Below are 20,706 nucleotides of genomic sequence, written 5' to 3'. Positions count from 1 at the left end.
TAACAAAGTAAAAAGTTGCAGATATAGAATCTCTGGAAATTGTTACAAACAATAATCAAAAGAAAAATAAACTGCTCTCAGTTTTTCAGATGCCCCTTTTACTAAGGGCATGTATTTCAGTGTTAGCATCAGCCAGGATCTGCACAATTAGTAGAAGTGAGAAAAAGCACAGGATATGGTGACATTTTTACAATGTCACTGTTTTTATCTCTTATCTAAATTTGACCTGCATTTCAGATATATCCAAATATTGAATATATTCAAAAATTGTATCTTTTCATTGGCATTTAAATCAACAGCTAGTTGCGTCAAATTGTTCCTGAATTTGCCAGCGGTTATCTGAATCCGAAACTGTCAAAACTTTGCCCAATTTTTTTTTTTTTTTTAATTTGGCTCAATTCACAACAGCAATCACCACCACATAGAATGCTATCAAAGCATTCTGCTTCTTACTTATTGAGATTTTCCAAAGCAGCTGCCAAATGCTTGGAGTCGAACCTGCAGGAGTAATTCAATTCATTGGTAATTTGCCGTCTTAAAATCTGCATCTGACCAACCTGTAAAGAAAATAAAAATGAATAAGAAAGTAGTGAAAACAATGTTTAATTTTTCAAAAACCAGAGAGAAAACATGTTTAACAGTAGCTACTTACATTTATAGAAAGCCTTATATCCAGAGAAACTTAATTCCTTTACAAACTGATAAACTATTTTATATATCAAGCATCTGCCCACCAACGAAGTTGCACCCTACATCTAGGTGAAATGTAGCAGCCTTTCTATAGGCCAGAGCAGCTGCATGAGAGTGTAGTTTAAGACAGAAATTTGAACTAGTGATTCTCAAGTGTTTTCATACTGTGGGCCATTTCTCAATATAGCAAGAGTTTCAAAGCACATCTCCCCTCCTGTACTCTTCATCCTGATCCCTCCTTAGCCTGTGCCATGTATACTGCTTGGATATATGACAAAAGAAAGTATTAAGGGGACAAGATGAAAAGACCCGTGATGTGAGGGATGCAACTAGTTGCTTATGTCATGTGATTTTGTATCTGTGCTGTTTATTCCCTCTCCCAAATACTTAATCTCCTCTAGTTGCCTGCAGTCTTCATTGATCTTTAAGTCACTTTGCAGTTTGAGTCTCACATGTGTTTAATAATAGAGTCATAGGGTCACTGATTATGGTAAAATGTACACTAATGAAACACCCACCAGACATATAAGTCAGCAAGACATGGAAAAGAGAGGTATTTGTTAGAGTTTAGCAGGTCAAAAATAAAAGCTTTTGGATGCCCTCAAGAGATCCCTGGATAGAGCTACAACAAACTACAAGTATAAGTGCTTGAATACTGTCAAATGCTTCACCATTGTGATGAAAGCAGCTCTGAGAAATCCTGCTTTATGCCTGAAGCTGAAGAAGTCATTTTAAGCCAGAAAGTGTTATTGCTCAAGTTGGTATTTGGCCCAGACACCAGAGAGGAGTACCCCTCCTCTTGCAGAAAATACCATGGGATCATTAATGACCGCAAGCGGCCAAGATATAGGTTTTATCTTTTCAGAAACACAGCATCTCTAGCAATGCAGCTATGTGATTTGGAAATACTAACAAAGAAAAGATTCACCAGCATCACTTTAGGCAGCACCTTGGGTTTTCCTTAGAGAACTCCCAATCCCATAACTGACTTGGCTCAGTCCTGCTTAATGTGTAATACACTACAGGATCACTGGAAGAGACAGAACGATTGCTGATTCTACTTTTCTAAAATAATTAGATTAAAATATGCAACTGTGACAGTCTGTACCCCTATGTTCACCACTTTTACAAGTATGTACCAAGTATGTTTTATGATTTGAAAACTCATAATCTGCTGATCATTATTGTCCTGGTAAAATATGTGTGGCAACACTGCATGTAAAGTTATAAGATTCCTCTGTACGGTATTACCAAGACTTGTTCCAAGTCTGGAGGGAGCAGCCACATATCAGTTCCCCAAAGACAAAGGTTAGCCAATGCATCAGCCATGTGTCAACAAAATCAAATGGACCATCGCCTGGTTAAGTGGCCATTTTTTGGCAGGAAAGAGGATGTGGGTGAAAATCTACATCTTGACAAAAAGACAGCTGAGGGTTTCCGTCCACACAGACTTTCTGTCTCCTGAACCTCAGCTGGAGATGATTCTCAAAGAAGAGAAAAAGCTACAAGAAAGGGGAGCAAATGCCCCAAATGATTCCTCCCTTTCTCTCCACTCATGGCATCGACAACACTTGAGGAACAAAGGAAGCAGCACTGGACTGGGGGAAGGATCCTGAATGAAAGGAATTCAGCCAGTAAGAGTACTGAAACGTGGTGACAGACCCCTTTGCTTTGAATTCACTTACCTTGTTAAATTGGGGATTAGCCGTGTTTTACTTTTATTTTCTTGAAATCAATTTTGATTTTTATGCCTCATTACTTGTAATCACAAAAGATAGATTTTTAAGTAATTAATAAACTTGTTTTATTGTTTTATCTAAACCAGTGTGTTTGGGATTGAAGTGTTTGAGGAACTCCATTTGGGATAACAGGATTTGTGCATATAATTTTTATTAAGAAAATGTGGACTTTATATGAACTTGTATTGTAACAAGGAGAGAGCCGGGCAATACAAAATTATGGGGGAAGTCTGGGATTGGGAATTTGCTGGTGTTGCTCTGCAGTGTAACACATAAGTGGCTGGTTATAGCACTCAGAGTATAACTGGGAGTAACTTACATACTGGCGGCTGTGTGTGAGCAGACCAGGAATAGTAGCTCTCACAGCGAAGCAGTGTAAAAGGCACCCCAGGTTGGAGAACTGAGGGGACACAGCTGTTCATCAGTCCAGATTGTACCTTGGGTAATGGCCCAGTAACAAATACCACAGTTCCTGAAATGCACTGTGCTCAGCAGTAAAAAACAAACAAACAAACAAACAAACAAAAAAAACCCCACATAACAAATGTACCTTCATTATGGCATCAAGATATGCAGCCCAGATTTTCTGAGTTTTGGCAACTGCTGCAGAATAAATTTTGCTAGAATTTGCTGCAACAAAGAAATGACGAGTAAGTACATTCAGAAATCCTATAACTAACTAACTTTCCAGGAGCCTGCATCTGAGGCACTTACCTACAATTCCTTTGAGAGGGCTGACCACATTCATAAGAGATTTTAATGTTTCCTGTACAGTTCTGTCTCTTTGTATATTTTTCTGAAACATACTGAGGAAATTCTAAAAACAAATTAGCAGACATTACACACACACACAAAATATGCTTTATCTTAGTAGCACAATATAGGCATTATAGCAATGAGATCAACGTTTTCTAACAGCAATTGTGTTGTTATAGGGAGAGTAGAGTAGAAAAATTCTCCAGGACACAAGGCTAAAGAATTCCATGGTTAATCTTTCTACTTCACTGGTATTTAGTACACCAACCTGCTGCTCCCATTAGTGAATAACACTTGAAGAACCAACCTTTTGCTTACATTACTTAACTTTTAAGGAAGTACCCATTTCACTTATACATTAAAGTGTTTCATTAATTTTTTTGCCAGATCATAGTATTAATTTAAGCTGCTTTGGAGTTATTTGGAAAAAAAAGGACTTGGTTTCAAGTATGGATGTGGTCAGAAAAAGATTATGTAGAATTGACAACTCTTTATTTATTTCAGTAAAAACAATATACATTTAAGCACAACCAATCCAATTTTTAGGGGGGTGGGGAGGAAAGGAGGCTGATGCAAGGTCAACATTAAATTATACCAGGACACCAAAACTATACCCCCCTAGTACTTTCTCCCCACACATCACCCATTTAACCTGTAAACTACTGTAACAGCACTTACACCAGAGCAACATCTCTGACATTTCCTTCATCTGATATCTAGGATTTTATCTTTGTGACGAATACCTGTTTCGATTCAAATGTGTTTGACACAAAAACTCTTCTTATAAACGGCTGGCAAGAGTGATCAAACATTACAATATTTGTTTTTAAATGGCAAATAGCCACTGAAACAAATTACTGAGCAGAAAGACAGAATGTTCCTTAAAAATGGAAGCTCAAAAGTTACCTGCAGCTCCTTCACAATCATGAAACAGAGCAGTCTGTCTAGACCATTCAGACCAAAAGTGCCTAAAGTGTCTTGGATCTCTGAGAAGAGGCGACTGTTAGTTACTTCCTGATGAGTTTTCATATCATACCATGTGTTCATTTGGTCAATGTAACAGGTGACTCTAAAGGAAAATTCAGAAACAAAACAACTCTTTTAGAAGTGCTAGGTGGAGTTTCTAAGAGGCTCTTGTGTCCCGGGACCTCTTGGTGCCAACTAGCAGAGGACACAGAAGTGCATAAGGGTTACATGGATCCCCTGGGGCTGGTATCTATATACTAGTTTGCCAAAGCGTGTCATGTAAGGTCTCTAGTGAAAGCCTGTGTCACACTGATCCTCCATCATTGTGAAATGTATGGATGAATGATAGATAAGGAGTTAGTGCAATGGTTCTCAAACTTTAGTACTGGTGACCCCTTTCACATAGCAAGCCTCTGAGTGCAACCCCCTTTATAAATTAAAAAGGCTTTTAAATATATTTAACACCATTATAAATGCAGAAGGCAAAGCGGGGTTTGGAGTGAAGGCTGACAGCTCGCGACCCCCCATGTAATAACCTCGCGACCCCGAGGGGTCCCGACCCCCAGTTTGAGAACCCCTGAGTTAGTGGGGTCCATGTCCTGGGTCCATGTCATCTGATTTTTTTTTGCTAATACTTTAAAGATTTTTCCTGGACTAAATCTTAAAAGTACAGGATAGATTTGGGAAAGTTCTTTGTTCTGAATATTTAAACAGCAGAGACCACCACCAAGGAAAATTTATACTGGTTACAAGGGAGCAAATATATCAGCATTACAAAAAGGGGATTCAAATAATGCAGTGCATGAATTATAATGCAGTTTGAGACAAATGGTACTCACTTCGGGTCTGTAATCCTCAGTATTTCTCTGCAAAGCCGACCAATAAATGTTATAGATTCATCCACAGGTGTGAATTTGGGTATTGGAATATGAGTGGACTGGTATATACTTTGCCAGTCTTGAATCTGAAAAACACATTTTAGAATAATTTTTCAACTCTGTCCTTGGTCCCTTTCAATTTGGCTTCAGAAAATTATTTTGCTTTTCTTGAAAAACAACAGTGAACAGGAATCTGTACAAGAGAGATCGAAGATAAGTGGTAAGGAAGAATGGAGCTAACATGAATAAGGACAAGTAACACTAGAGGATTGTATCTTTTGCTTTTGTACAGACTATGCATTTGCCCTTTTGCTAGCTACGTTCACAAGTGGAGGTCTGGGCAGCTCTCCAGCTTTTGTCATGACGATCAGATAGCAGCCATATCCAGTGCAGTCTATCTATTCTTCCAGGATATGGGGGTTAAATAAGGGCTAGGCTCTTGTTTGGTTCATTTTCTGTTACATTTCAATTAGTATTTCTTGTTGTTTTGGGCCAGGTTTAGGGAGGAGAGGAAGGGTTATTGTTGATTTTATTGTTTTATGACTGTATTTTAAAATAGTCCTAAACTATAAGATCTTTGGGGAAGGGACCATTATTTTGCTTCGTGTGTGTACAGTGCTTAGCACAATGGTATCCGGATCTCTGAACAAGCCAAAAAAAGCACCAATTTTTTTCCTTTTACGTGTCCAGCATATGAAGTTGATAATCAAATCTCAATTTTGTCTGGATGGAGCATGCATAATTAATTGCACATTCACTCCTGTGGCATGAACGTCCAAATTTAAAGACATTTATGAACTGTAACAATCTTGATCAACCAGCATCACTGTACCTTTGTTCTTAGGAAGTTATTGCACTCCTGTTCCACGTTATAGTTGATAATGCGGGACACTTCTTCCTGCCAAATCTTTAAACCATAAATGTTGACATAATCCTGGATGTACTCAAAAGATCGATGGAATCCGTCCATGGTAGCTGCCATGTCTTTCAGTTTTGGCATCAGTTCACTTGGCTGTAGAAAAGGAGATGAATTAACCCCCCCCAAAGAGGCAGTATACGAAAGGGATGGATAATGACTTGTTTGTAAGTGTTACAGTGGAAAACAACCTAACAAAAGTTCAAAATGTGATCTATTTCGGCTTTTATACTGTGCCAATCTAAAGGGCATATGGGCACCAGAATTGAACTGTTTTAAGAAACTTATCAAAGGTTAGTTGAAAATTCAATTTATTAACATAATCATAGTATGAACTGAAATGTTCACAACTTCCAAGAGTCATGTCCAGATTACTAAATCTCCCGTTCCAGGAACAGTTGAGTGCTTCATCACCACCTGAAGCAGCGCAGGGAACTGTATTTCTTAGAGAGACCCTTTATGTGGGCTGAGGTGTATTATCAACTGTTGTGGGAAAACGAAGAACTCTGGGCTGGTAGGTAAGTGAAGAAAGGAATTTAAAACAAATTTGTTACAAAAGTTATACCTACTTGTACTGATTCCCTTCATGATTTGTGATTTCAATTAACTGTATTTCAATTTCGTATTAAACTTCTTAAAGATAATACGAAATGCTAGAAGCTATTTGAAAAGGTCCAGTACAGCAAGTTCCAGTCAAGTTCACATACAGAAAGAAAGTAACAAAACCAACTCTACTTGTACAGCACCTTGGCTCTAGGGTTAAAGGTGAGCCCCCTGTGAAGAGCCAGAGCTACTCGTTTGACTAGCTCCTTCCTTATTCCATCCTCTAACAACTGCTTTGGATCCACCTGGGTAAAAAGAAATACAAGATTTCGCTGAAAGTCAGAAAAAAGGATTTTCTAAACATACATATAAGTATTTAATCTAAGGAACACCTTACTTTTAAATAACGGTGTGAAGTGTGGCAGCAAGTGAACTTATCAAGCAGTGGTGAACTGTGTATTATGACAGGTTTCAGAGTATTACGAGCCCCCTCTAGTGGCTGGTCCACAAGAGAATAACTTCTAATACTTCTAGCTCAGGGCTCGGCAACCTTTCAGAAGTGGTGTGCCGAGTCTTCATTTATTCACTCTGATTTAAGGTTTTGCGTGCCAGTCACACATTTTAACGTTTTTAGAAGATCTTTCTATAAGTCTATAATATATAACTAAACTATTGTTCTATGTAAAGTAAATAAGGTTTTTAAAATGTTTAAGAAGCTTCATTTAAAATTAAATTAAAATGCAGAGCCCCCCGGACCAGTGGCCAGGACCCGGACAATGTGAGTGCCACTGAAAATCAGCTCGCGTGCCATAGGTTGCCTACCCCTGTTCTAGCTAATAGAGTTACTTCTTTAAGGCTACATCTACACTACAGGGGGGAGTCGATTTAAGATTCGACGTATCGCAGCCGACTTACCCCGCTGTGAGGACGGCGGCAAAATCGACCTCCCGACCTTCCCGTCGACGGCACTTACTCCCACCTCCGCTGGTGGAGTAAGAGCGTCGATTCGGGGATCGATTGTCGCGTCCTAACTAAGGTATTTGTGCTCAACATCCTAACTTTAAACATTTCTGATGACCCTTGGGAAGGGGGTGTTATACATGCGGCGTGGCAGAGCAGAGCACACGTAAGACGTTTCTACTGTCTCGACACCACTAGCAGTAGACATATTTTTTTATATGTAGGAAGAGTGGATCCCATTCAGATGAAGAAACTGCTCTTTAAAAAAGCTTTACAGTAACATTAAATGTAGAATAAATACACCAAATACTAAAGCCCTTGGCAAGACTGTGCTCAATTGTAGTTGTGGGCATTCAGCACCTCTAAAAAGCAGGCCATTTATTTAGGTGTCCAACTTTAGGCACTCAGGTTTGAAAACTACTGTCAAATTATTTCCGGTTTCTCTTTGTTTTTGCTTGTAAGCTTGTTTGAGTGCTGATTTTGGAGACTGTTATGGTTAAGTGTTAATTGCCTTCAAAGGGTTACATCCACGGTGACATTACCTTGATGATACCAACCAAAGTAGTTTTCATCATAAGGATACCTTCGGTGAAAATGGAAATAGCTTGGGTTAGCTTGGCAACCTTTAATGAGAGGAAAGGAAACTACTCATTAAAATGTAACAATAATTCAGGTACAAATCACTGCAAAATACAATAAATAATCAAATCAATTCTTGTTAAGTGCAAACTTCCGATTTTACAGCAAAGTCATTTTTTCTCTTTTTAATAGATGTGATTTACTCAAAATGGAATAGTTTTTCCTTTCATGTAAATTCAGGTGGGTCTTTTAAGAGCAAACCAAGAAACAAAGGTATTTCTTAGAGGCTTAATAACTATGAGGGAGATTTTCAAAAGGCACAAATGACAGGAAGGTGCCTTGCTCTGTCTAGGTACACAATTCAAAAGTTGTGTAAAACGGAAATAATTGTTTGGGAGTCAAATGGTGGCACTGCTTTAAATAAATTGTTTTTAAAAGTCATTTCACAGTAGTGATGGTTGCCAGCAACAGGCCCAATCCAGCAGTCCTTATTCAGACAACACGCCTCTTGACTTAATAGAATTTAGTGATTTTGGTGAACAGTCTAATTTTTACATTTCTTGTGTCCTTGTCTACTATTAATATATATAGAGTATGCATGTGCTTAGCACTGCATGATCAAGTAAGACAGACTTTTTCCTGAGAGAGCTTAGAAGCTAGTAGAGACAACAGGGTTGTGAAGAAGTCATTACTGAAGGCTTTGCGGAAGAAGAGCATTTTGAGGCGGGATGGCAGAGGAATTGCTACTTGAAAACAAAAAAAAAAAAACCCCCAAACCTCCTCTATCTTAAGGTTTAAAGATGATGACTAAACCCAGTACATCAATCTGAATTTCAGTTTAACGTGAATGCACCAGGCGTTTGTATCAGTTAGACGAAAATAAAGCAGATTTCAGAAGTCAGGGCAGACTGACTGAGAGCATCAATCAGATGCAATGACTATGTGAGATATTTATACTTTAGGCCACATGCTGTCATGTTGCACATGGAACTCCCGCTGAGGTCAGTGGGAGTTTTGGTAAAAACTCCAGGAAGGACACAGTGTATATTACAGTACTTATTTATAGTTATATTTTAAAGAAAGTGATTTTAGTGTTTGTGAAAGTTGCCAGACTGTCGGCAGTGGAGAATTAAGTCCTCTATCCACAGAACTGTTTCAATCCAAACAGCAATATAAGTTTCTCTATGTCCCATCGTCCACATGCCTCAATCTTGACTCCACATCTGAGGGCCAGAGGGTAGCTTAGTCTTGATGGCCCATTCAGTTCTTAACCTCTCTGTTGTGAATTTGAATAAGGGCACTGTAGTGATGGGGTTTTTCATGCTGGTGATTCTATTAACTGAAAACTGAGAGAAAGTGGGTGAGGTAATATCTTTTACTGGACCAACTTCTGTTTATGGAAGGGATAAGCTTTTGAGCTCCACGGAGCTCTTCCTTGGGTCTGGAAAAATTAACTTGAGTGTCTGAGGTGTTTTAAACCTCCACAGTTTAATTTATTCCCCTCGTCTACAGAGATCCATACTTTTAACCTTTCTATTATGAGTTTTCAGTAGAACAAAAATGACTAGTTAGTTGCCAGGAAATCTGGGATTCACTCATTCCAACACTAGTCAACTTAAATTCTTACTCAGTGGACAAGTCCAGCTCTAGTAGGAACAGGTGACTTCAATAGAGTTGCATCTACTTACACCGGGGTTAAGTTTAGCCACTATAAATTGTACTTTTCAGTATTCTGAAGTTCAACTGCACCTCATATCGTGGCCCAAGCTGAGCATAATCTCGTAGTTTGTCTTTGTCGAGACGAGTAGGTACTTCAATAATATCATGAGTCTGAAGCTTTATAATTTTGAGAAGGGAGGTAAACATGCTTTCTGGAATGATCTGCAGAACCTTCACAGAAGAAAGCAACACAGACTCAGTGGATAATTTTTAAGTGTTAGCAAAAGCAATTCAGGAATGAAACAAATATATCTCGGTAAACGCCTACCTTTCTTACATAGGAAACCAACTCGCCAGAGTAATACTGCGATACACTGAGAAGGTCAGGGCTGTTTGCTTGATTAATACGAAGCAGTGGCAAGTCAAGAGCAGATGCAAGCTAGAAATAAAATGTATAATACTTTAACTGCCTCATTTGGAGATTCTGTTACCAAATATACAATTTAAAAATCTCTAATTCCTCATGAGCCCAGAATTCAAGCTGTCATTCTCCTGCTAAAGAGCAATGATACACCACCGTCATTTTCTCCTGCTAAAATATCTTTTAAGAAAAAACACTTCTGAAGCTGATGACCCTACATTCATTTTGTTCTTGCTTTGGTGGTTTGCAGATCACGGGCAGCAGAAGAAATCATTTTATTTTCTTATGGTCTCATCTTCCTGACCCATGTACTCATTTCCCTCAATCAAAAACATTTCCCATTCTTAAGATTGCAGTGAAAATGTATCCTTTTAAACCAATGTCAGATCTGCCTTATGGCAGATTAAGTGCATCAGCAACATTGCTTCCATCATACATTCAGCCTCCTCTAGTTCCTGCACAGAGAGTCACATCTGTGTTCACTAAAAACACCAATGTCTCCAGCTAATGCTATTAGATAACTGGACTAATTATTAGGGAAAGAGTGTGGCTTAGAGCAGTGGTCCCCAACCTTTTCCATGGGGCGGGCGCCGGACGACTAGCTGCCGAGGACCGTGGCCGCCGGACAAGCAGCTGCCGAAATGCCGCCGTGCAGCATCATCATCAAGAGGCGTCGCCGCCGAAATTCGGCAGAAGCGTTTCTTGACGTTGCCACTTCTCGGCGGCATTTCGGCGGCTGCTTTTCCGGCAGCCAGTAGGTAGGCGCACATGGATGCCCCGGTGGGCGCCATGGTGCCCGCGGGCACAGCATTGGGGAACCCAGGCTTAGAGGGTAGAATGCTAGACTTGACCTCAGAAGAGCAGGGTTTTATTCCTGGCTGTGCCATTGGCCTGTTGGGTGACTTAGGGCAAGTCACTTCATTTCTATGGGGCTCAGCTTCCCCACCTGCAAAATGGGAATAATGAGACTGACCTCATTTTCAAATCTACTGATGAAAGTACTGGGTATTATTAATATGAATAATTAATTATTAATATGACTGGGTGGTGTTCCATATTTAAAATTATGTACAACCTGTATTTAAAAAAACACATTTAAGTCATTTTATTAATCTATGAAAAGTAATGGTAATCAGAACTATTCACGTCTAAACACGTATGGTTACGTACGAGTGGTCATGTATATGGATAAACACTAAGGTCTAATTAACAGAGGAGTTAAACATGGAATCGTATTGTTGGCATACCTTCAATGATAAAGTAGGAGCCATTCATTTAATTCATGCTTACCTTTAGGAAAGTAGCTCTGAGTTTAGTTACCATTGATGGGCTGGCTCTTATGCTTTCTTGCATGATAGATGTGAAGCTGAAAAAAAAGTAAAAATATCAGGTCCATCATCTTGAACTATTTCTCTCTTGTACCACAGTCTGATGCAGAAACTGCACATGGAGTCAGTGGAGTTACACCACGAATGAACTTGGCCAACAGAGATGCCTTTTGGGACAACAGTTCAGTCAATGTAAGGTAAGTGGTGCAACAAGATAAGAGAGTGTCAGACACTCAGTAATACCCAACGCTGCGATGTGCCATTTATACTCTTGTGGCAATGGTTTGTCCATTTGTTTTTGGTCAAAACAACCCAGGAAAAAATCTGGATCCTTGTTACCTGGAAACCACTTAACAGGCTAAACCTTGGTCCATTTTAATCTTCAAAGCTGTTATAATTGGGTTAAGAATAGATAGCAAAATTGTAGTATCATGTAACCCTCTCCTAGAAACAAGCCCAACAAGGGCCCATAATTCCCATTCAAGGCAATGGGAGTTGACTGCTCAGAACCTCACAATATGGCCCTAGGCATTGCTACTTAGAACAAGTTGCAAGAGTTAACAGCATTTGCAAGATTTGTGCAAAGTTAGGAACTGACATGCATACAATTTCTCTTGAACGGAAGTAGTCCTACTTCAACAATGATAAATGGGAGAAAATTAAATAAAAGGAACACAAGATTGAATTAAAACAAACAAACCCTGGTGACATACCTGTCAATTAACTGCCAAGCGTAAGAAAGATCACCAACTATCTGCATGGTGATCAAGACCTCTTCTTTAATGTTGATTGTTCGTATCATCTGATGGAGAAACTTGCGGGTATCAGCAAGAAACTGACAAACTTGCAGATTAGATTCCAGCTGGTGAAATTCTTGGACCTGTATTAAAACAAAGTCTCCATTTGTCTTTTTTTTTTTCTTTCCTCCTTGATTTGACAAAAAAGATTCACTAAGTTTACAATATTATTCTTGATAAAATAAACACAACATTCATCAAAACCCTCTCTTACTTTGGAATGTCACTAAGGGTACGTCTACACTATCTATCGGGGATCGATTTATCGCGTCTACTGTGATGAATCGATCCCCGATCACTCTGCTATCGACTCCAGAACACCACTATGGCGAGAGGCAGAAGCGCAGTCGACAGGGGAGCGGCGGCCGTTGATCCCGCGCTGCGAGGAGGCGAAGTGATTCTAAGATACGCAACTTCAGCTACGAGAATAGTGTAGCTGAAGTCGACGTATCTTAGATTGATCCCCTCCGCCCCACCCCAGTGTAGTCCAGGCCTAAGGAAGCAATTTAATCTAACCAAGTGCCTACATACCTTGGGAGTACTCTGAGACACCATGCTGAACTGTCTTTTATCTCCTGGAAAAATGGGTAAAGGTGTTTGCTCTTGTGTCCTGGCCAAATTCTAATATGGATATTTCTCTTTTGCCTCCTAAATTTCCCTATGCAGTTTCAAATAGATTTGGGTTTTCTTTTCACATCCTTTCCTAAACTGATGTATAGCACTTACCAAGTTCTGTTTAACGTTAGTTTTATTTTGTCTTAAAGGCTATTGAACTTAATGGGGGAAAAATTGATTCCTTTATAGCCCTTATCCTGCAAACAGATCTTTATAGGTGAACTCTTATGATCATATGGAGTGGATTACAGAATTGGGGCCTGTATTCGTATAAGGGGTTTAAGTTAGAAAAACACGTTGTGATCCATCTGGTTGAAAGGCCAACATAAGAGTATCAAATTTGTTTTCCAAAGATGCTACACACTACGGCTCCAAGTCCCTGTCTTTACCTCCTCCAATGCCTGTATCAGTTGTACAGTTTTTCTGCCCGCTGCAGTGGAGTCGTCATAGTTTAGAGACATTATTTGCTTGGAGATCTCTCTGAACCAAGCCTGCAGGTTCTCTGTTTAACCAGGAAAAAGGAAAATTTTAAGTTAGTGACTCAATCCCCACAAACATAATTGAAGATCTGATTAATAAATTAATGCATGACTTGCCTTTAATACTAAAAATATTAATCTTTCCTAAAACATATAGTAAATAAACTAAGATTCTAAATGTTGCTTTTAAAATCCCAACCTCTCAACATGTGATTTTAAAGAGGTATGGTCAACATAAAAGTCTCACGTAATATTTTAAAATAATTTCTAAGCTGCAGCACCACTACCAATGTAGATTGTAAAACCTGAAATAATTAAAAAAAAAAAAAAAAAAAAAAAAAAAAAAAAAAACACACACACACATTTACCATCAGTGATGCTGCTTGTTTAGGTTTTGCTTTATGCTATGTTTTTACCGTGAAAGTAGCCAGGGCTGTTTCAGTTTCTGGTTAGATGGTGTTGGGTTCACAACAACGAAGGGGAAAGTTTTTCCTGTGATTAATATCCCATAAACATTTATTTTCAGTATTCTCTCTCCCCTCACCCCCAAAATACAAAACTTGCTTATTCCATTTGTTCATTTCATTTAAATTACCATTTTTCTCCACTCTTGTAAGAGGTTTAACTCCTGAAAAGACATCAGCAAGTTCAGTCATCCTTTCAGACCCTTCCTTTTTATAGCTCTCCCATTTAGCCTGCTTTTCTGACAGCATCTGCTTGAACATCTATTGAAAAATGAAACCTTCAGTTTATGAATTTGGCACTAATGCAAACTGCAATATCAATCCATTTTAAATAGGGCTGGCAAGCGATTAATCACACTGTTAAACAAAAATAGAATACCATTTATTTAAATATTTTTGGGTGTTTTCAAATATATTGATTTCAATTACAACACAGAATACAGTGTACAGTGCTCACTTTATGTTTATTTTTGATTACAGGTATTTTCACTGTAAAAAAACAAAAATAGTATTTTTCAATTCACCTAATGCAAGTACTGTAGTTCAATTTCTTTATCATGAAAGTTGAACCTTACAAATGTAGAATTATGTACAAAAAAACTGCATTCAAAAATAAAACAATGTAAAATTTTAGAGCCTGCAAGTCCACTCAGTCCTACTTGTTGTTCAGCCAATTGCTCCGACAAACAAGTTTGTTTACATTTGCAGGAGATAATGCTGCCCACTTCTTATTTACAATGTCACCTGAAAGTGAGAACAGGTATTCTAATGGCACTGTTGTAGCCGGCGTCGCAAGATATTTATGTGCCAGCGTTGCTCTTTTAAGACTTCTGAAGGCATGCTCCACACCTCGTCCCTCTCAGATTTTGGAAGGCACTTCAGATTCTTAAACCTTGGGTTGAGTGCTGTAGCTATCTTTAGAAATCTCACCTGGAATGGTGGTTGAAGCATGAAGGGACATCTGAATCTTGAGCGCATATGGCATGTAAATATCTTACTATGCCGGCTACAGCAGTGCCACGAGAATGCCTGTTCTCATTTTCAGATGACATTGTAAACAATTCTATTGTTCTTTGAGTTTTGTGAAATCTGCAGTGAAAGTGTTCTTAAAATGAACAACATGTGCTGGGTCATCATCCGAGACTGCTATAACATGAAATACACCTCTACCCCGATATAACGCGATCCGATATAACATGAATTTGGATATAATGCGGTAAAGCAGTGCTCCTGGGGGGCGGGGCTGCGCACTCTGGTGAATCAAAGCAAGTTCAACATAACGCGGTTTCACCTATAACGTGGTACGATTTTTTGGCTCCTGAGGACAGCATTATATCGAGGTAGAGGTGTATATGACAGAATGCACAGAGCAGAGGACATATAATTCTCCCCCAAAGAGTTCAGTCACAAATATAATTAATGCATTATTTTTTTAACAAGTGTCATCAGTATGGAAGCATGTCCCCCGGAATGGTGGCTAAAGCATGAAGGGGCATATGAATGTTTAGCATATCTGGCACATAATTACCTTGCCATGCCGGCTACAAAACTGCCATGCAAATGCTTGTTCTCACTTTCTGGTGACTTTGTAAATAAGAAGAGGGCAACATTATCTTCCGTAAACGTAAATGGACTTGTTTGTCTTAGCGACTGCCTGAAGTAGGACTGAGTGGATTTGTAGGCTCTGATGTTTTACATTGTTTTGTTTTTGAGTGCAGTTATGTAACAAACAAACAAAATCTACGTTTGTAAGTTGCACTTTCATGACAAAGAGATCGTACGACAGTACTTGCATGAGGTGAGTTGAAAAATACTATTTTATCATTTTTGCAGTGCAAATATTTATAATAAAAAATAATATACACTTTGATTTCAATTACAACACGGAATACAATATATAAAATTGTAGAAAAACATCCAAAATATTTAATAAATTTCAATTGGTATTCTATTGTTTAATAGTGCAATTAAAACGGCGATTAATCTTTTTAATCGCGATTAATTTTTTTGAGTTAATTGCGAGAGTTAACTGCGATTAATTGACAGCCCTAATTTTAAATAATGCTGAAAATACTCAGTTGGCTGGAACTGATTCACAATGAACACAAGAACATACATTAAAGGTATTGGTGCATGTTTTGAATCCAAATAAGATCTCGCTAGTATACTAAATACAAACTTAATAGCACTTGTGAGGAAAAAAAAAAAATACAGCTATCAAGGCCCATGTCTAGTGGGAGAATGCTGGATATACTGTATGTTAAAGTGTGCTTATGTCAGATGTACTGTTGATGTTTTGGTCACTAACAGAAAGATCTACTAATTTTTTATTTGCAGAGATACTGTGAGAGCCTGATTCTCCATTGCTTTACATCTTGTGTAAAGATTCATGACCGTGTAAAGAGAAACTGTGGTTCAGGAAAGCATGTGCTTAAAGTTAAGCATGCACTTAAATGCTTTCCTGAATCAGTGCTGGGAGTGTAAAATACTACCAAATAAAAATACACCTATACCCCGATATAACGCTGTCCTCGGGAGCCAAAAAATCTTACTGCTTTATAGGTGAAACCGCGTTATATTGAATTTGCTTTGATCCACCGGAGTGCGCAGCCCTGCCCCCCTGGAGCACTGCTTTACCGCATTATATCCAAACTCGTGTTATATTGGGTCGCGTTATATCGAGGTAGCGGTGTAGTTGTATTTTATACCCACTTTATATAGGTGTAAGTGACTTCCCACTAGAGTGCTCTTTGCATAATCAGCCCCAACTGTCCTTTGGTTAAAATAAAGCCTAAAAGAAGAAAATATACTAAGATAAGAATTATGCAGCTTCTCCTAGTCAGTTTCTAGTTTGCCAATATGCTTAGCAAGTGTGTGTTGGCTGAGAATGAAATTAGGCAACCACTGAGAAAGACATGTACAAGACAATTCCAAAGTGCAGAATCTGCCTCTCTCTGATTGAAAACCCAGGTCAACAAGAAGGGGACTCATTTGCTGATATTAGTGGATCATACAGTTGTAATTGTTCTATCAGCATTCAATGCCCGTTCCTCAGCACTGTGTCACAGTTGAGGGGAAATAACTTTTTAAAAAATAGCTGTCACTGACATGTTACCTCTTTCAAGATGAACTCAAACTGTGCTGTATCCAGGAGAAGCTGGAAAAGGATCTTGGCATTGTACTGGGAATCCGTTAGAATTTGATCCTTTATTTGACGGAGACGCTTGTTATTTGGGTCACAAGCTGCAAATGGAAGGACAAAAATTCTGTACCACTGGAGAATGCATTATGCTATTAGAAATTAGCCTATTTACAAATATTAGTTTCTGAAAAGATTGAGAGAGACGGGGTAGGTGAGGTAATATCTTATTGGACCAACTTCTGTTCGTGGAAGGGACTGATATCCTCCACCAAACAAGAATGATATGAGTAGTGGCAGTGGAAGCTCCCCTGGTGCTCTACCGATGTACCTCACCTCTGACTTGGAGGGACTATCTGTAGTTGAGAATATAGCTAAGTCTCAAGGTACATTCATTTTTTGTTTGCTCTGCTGAGATTGCAAAGGCACATTTTTTGGCTGTGATAGTAAGATGTCTGCATCAAAAAAACTATTATTAGGTGTTTGTTTTCTTTTAAATACCTAGAGCCGTAAGCCCTCTGGTGCTAGACACTGTACAAACATAACAAAACTTTTGGTATCAAAGGATGTGCGATACCATGACATTAAAAAGTTAGACGCAACACCCTGAAAATGGTACTTTGTTAAATAACAAAGCAGAAGAAATAAGCCAGTCTCCCTGCTCATATAGTTCAACCTGCATGGGCTAGTTCCATAGAATCATGATTTCACATTAAAGTTTTTAGGTCTGTGTCTGGTTGTAAGAATAAACATGTGGCATGGATGCTATTCTGAGGTGAAATTTCAAGCAATGGGTTAGTAAAAGAGCACTTCTGCAAATGACTGAAAGCAATGGTTGAAACTCCACTGGCTTCCATGATGCAAAAAAAGAAAAGAAAAATTAAATTAAAAAAAAAAAAAAAGCTCCAGTCATCATCTAACATACAGAATTCTGTACTAAAAGCCCAGTGAATAGCCTTACCCGAGTCAGCAGTGTGAAGCATCAGCCAACGGATTGCAACATTGCAGTCTCTTAAGCAGTTGAGCAGCTTGGGAATATTATCCAGCACTAGCTCCTCCCTCAGATAGCCCTCTTTGAGAAACTGCTGAACTTGAGTGTGCACACGCTCTGTGACAGCAGCATACCGGCTTGCCTTTGAACATACAATTCTTTCATCAATATGGAACAAGGAAAGATCATTTATCTACTATGTGCAGCACTGCATGAGCACAGAGTGAGTATGAGTCAAGTAACATGCTGTAAATTCACTATCCACATAGTTTCTCTGGGGATGGCCAGGGAACACAGTTCAAGGCAGACTTTGTAATTGAATGGTGAGAGAATGTAATCTAGCATCTAGAGCTGAGGACCTATACATGAAGGACAACGTTTTCAAAATGCCTAAGTGATTTAGGAACCCGGATCTTTGGCTCCTAAGTTACTTACACGCTTTCAAAAATTTTACCTAAAAAATGGTAGAACCACCCAGCTGACAATGAAAAGTTTACTGTGCATCCACTAGAAAGAACAAAGCAGTAATAAAATACACTCTAGAATTGGAAATATTTGCTATAAATCAGTTGTTGGCTGTATTAACAGATTAAGGAAAAATATGTTTGCAAATATTTATTCAGTCAGTTTTTTAAAGTGAATTTATAGCAGTTTCATTTAATATCAAGGTGATTATTTCTTGCACATGATAGTTGGGGGCTCCATCTTGGGACAGATGTTTATATGTAGGTATCTAAACATGCAGACAGGTGCGTAGGCGCTTTTGAACATCCCACTAGGAACCTCACTGCCATCGATTTAAATCCGGCATGTGATTAGTTTTAAGTGTATGGATAGTCCCATTGAAGTCAGAGTCACATGAAAGTAGTTTAACATAAACGAGCAACCAACTTTTTTGTGCTATGGTATACTTTTATATTTTGTAACCATTCTGCAGACTAATGGTTATAAACATTTCATGAAGATAATTTCTGTCTAGCAAAGGGACAGATTCTCTAATCAGCATAGCTGCTCAGCTCCCAGCAAGAGGCTAAATTCCTTAGTGAGAAAAGCATCTCGAGTACTGCATAACATGATGTTGGCTGTCGGCAGCTATGAACTCAACTCAGAGCACTGGAACTATGAGGAAGGAGACACAAAATATTTACTACAGAGGGTTCAGACTTTGAGACTTGAAGCCATTCTCAATGTTGACTCACCCGAGTTATGCATTAGAGAAAGACGATCCATGTGCTAGTAAACACATGGAATACATGTCAGCTTGAATCTTACCATGAATATAAAACTTGTATTTACTCACCTGCTCTTTGATGTTTGAAAGATCTAATGTGTAGTTGAGGGCAGTTTTTGCAGCCTTGTAAGGTTCCCATGCATCAGCTAGATTTACAGTGATTCCCATATAAATACTAATAACCTAAGGATGGAAGCAGAAACAAACTTTAAGTTGTGGTCATTCTTATTATGAAAGAGAAATGTTCTCCACCTAGAAGCGTGAACAGAACAAGGTAGTTCATGGGTTAGAGTGCTAGAAATAATTAATCTGTACCCAACCTCATGTACAGATGAGCTACAGACAAAACAAATTTCTAGGCTACATCCTTCTTCCCTTCACCTTCATTGGAAATCCATGATTCCTAGACTCTTCCTTTCATTTGAAAGGACAATGTCAATTTGAAATCTAGTCAGTTTTTTAAAAAGTGAATTTATAGCAATTTCATTTAATATTAATATCAAGGACAAAGTGTTTCTACCATTTTCTATGACTTTGCAATCACCTTTTCCTGTTTTTCCTCCCTCTCCCCATCCCCATCCCCCTTGTTGCTGTGTGAAAGTTCCATACAAGCGACAGAGGACTGGACCATACACAAAGGGCTGTCAAATGCATAAAGCAGACAAGCTGATAGCACCTCTCTTTTCCTCATGCTCTTTAAGTTTAATGTGAGCTGTTACTTGTAACAGCAGTAGGCACAATGGTTTCAGACAGAGGATGGGACTTTAAAAGGAGCCAAGGGAGTTGGGTGCCTAACTCATTTAGGCTCCTTTAAAAATCTGAGACGCTGAAGTGTGATTAAGTTCACTGGGAGCTTTTCATTTTTAGGCTCGTGTAAGGTGCTTGACTGGAGGTGGAAATCCCATGTTATAGACAGAACAGGGCAGCAGCAGTGAAACTTCACTACACCGTTCCTCCAAAACACCTCCACTCTGACCTGGTGAGATCACCTGTAGGAGTGAGTGGACAGCTCTATGTATTTTCCCCATCAATCCTCGGTCCCATTCCAAGAATATAAACAAAGAGTTCATTAGGGCCCATTGTGATTGTGTTTTGTGTGAAGCGGGGACCTGCCTAAAACCACTGGATTACTAATGTCACAAATTACTGAATGTCCCTTAAAGATTAAGATTTTCATTCACTAACAACTAAGTGCTGATTTGAATCCAGCCTAGAAGTGGAAGGCTCTATTATAACTGATCGTTCCATCACACAGTCAGCCATTTAAATATTTGTATCATTGTGGAATGAAAGATGGAAGCATCCTTAAAAACCTATAATGCTAAATTCTCCCTTCAGATATTAGTGTGCAGTTTTCACAAAGACAATGGAAGTAGTATACATGTGTCTAGAAGCAACAGTTCCTATTCTTTCTTACAGTGCCTGCTGTATTAGTTTTTCCACTTCCCCTTGTCTTTTTCTATCCTGCTCATGCAAAACACAATTGGAAGCGACTGGACATTTGTAAGATCACTTGTTTCCACTTTTCTTTGTTTAGTAAGACTCTCTTCTTAGT

General features: G+C 38.8%; 1 protein-coding gene across 1 annotated transcript in view; it reads right to left on the bottom strand.

Annotated features, from left to right (window-relative positions):
* Positions 1–20,706, bottom strand: part of WASHC5 (WASH complex subunit 5) — a 35,360-nt gene that overhangs the window by 4,142 nt on the left and 10,512 nt on the right. Inside the window, exons 8-24 of the mRNA XM_054017378.1 lie at positions 19,221–19,334; positions 17,891–18,062; positions 16,906–17,033; positions 13,922–14,051; positions 13,237–13,349; positions 12,149–12,315; positions 11,398–11,473; positions 10,015–10,125; positions 9,777–9,917; positions 7,991–8,071; positions 6,692–6,793; positions 5,862–6,041; positions 4,991–5,115; positions 4,092–4,254; positions 3,144–3,246; positions 2,980–3,059; positions 454–557 (exon numbers count right to left, since the gene is read on the bottom strand). Of these exons, the coding sequence (XP_053873353.1) occupies positions 454–557; positions 2,980–3,059; positions 3,144–3,246; positions 4,092–4,254; positions 4,991–5,115; positions 5,862–6,041; positions 6,692–6,793; positions 7,991–8,071; positions 9,777–9,917; positions 10,015–10,125; positions 11,398–11,473; positions 12,149–12,315; positions 13,237–13,349; positions 13,922–14,051; positions 16,906–17,033; positions 17,891–18,062; positions 19,221–19,334 (2,090 nt within the window). The remainder of the gene's footprint in view (positions 1–453; positions 558–2,979; positions 3,060–3,143; positions 3,247–4,091; positions 4,255–4,990; positions 5,116–5,861; positions 6,042–6,691; positions 6,794–7,990; positions 8,072–9,776; positions 9,918–10,014; positions 10,126–11,397; positions 11,474–12,148; positions 12,316–13,236; positions 13,350–13,921; positions 14,052–16,905; positions 17,034–17,890; positions 18,063–19,220; positions 19,335–20,706) is intronic.

This window comes from Malaclemys terrapin, chromosome 2 (genome assembly GCF_027887155.1).
Source record: "Malaclemys terrapin pileata isolate rMalTer1 chromosome 2, rMalTer1.hap1, whole genome shotgun sequence".
NCBI classification, from domain to species: Eukaryota; Metazoa; Chordata; order Testudines; family Emydidae; genus Malaclemys; species Malaclemys terrapin.
The sequence above is the reverse complement of the archived record's forward strand: the minus strand, read 5'-3'. Positions and strand labels throughout refer to the sequence as shown.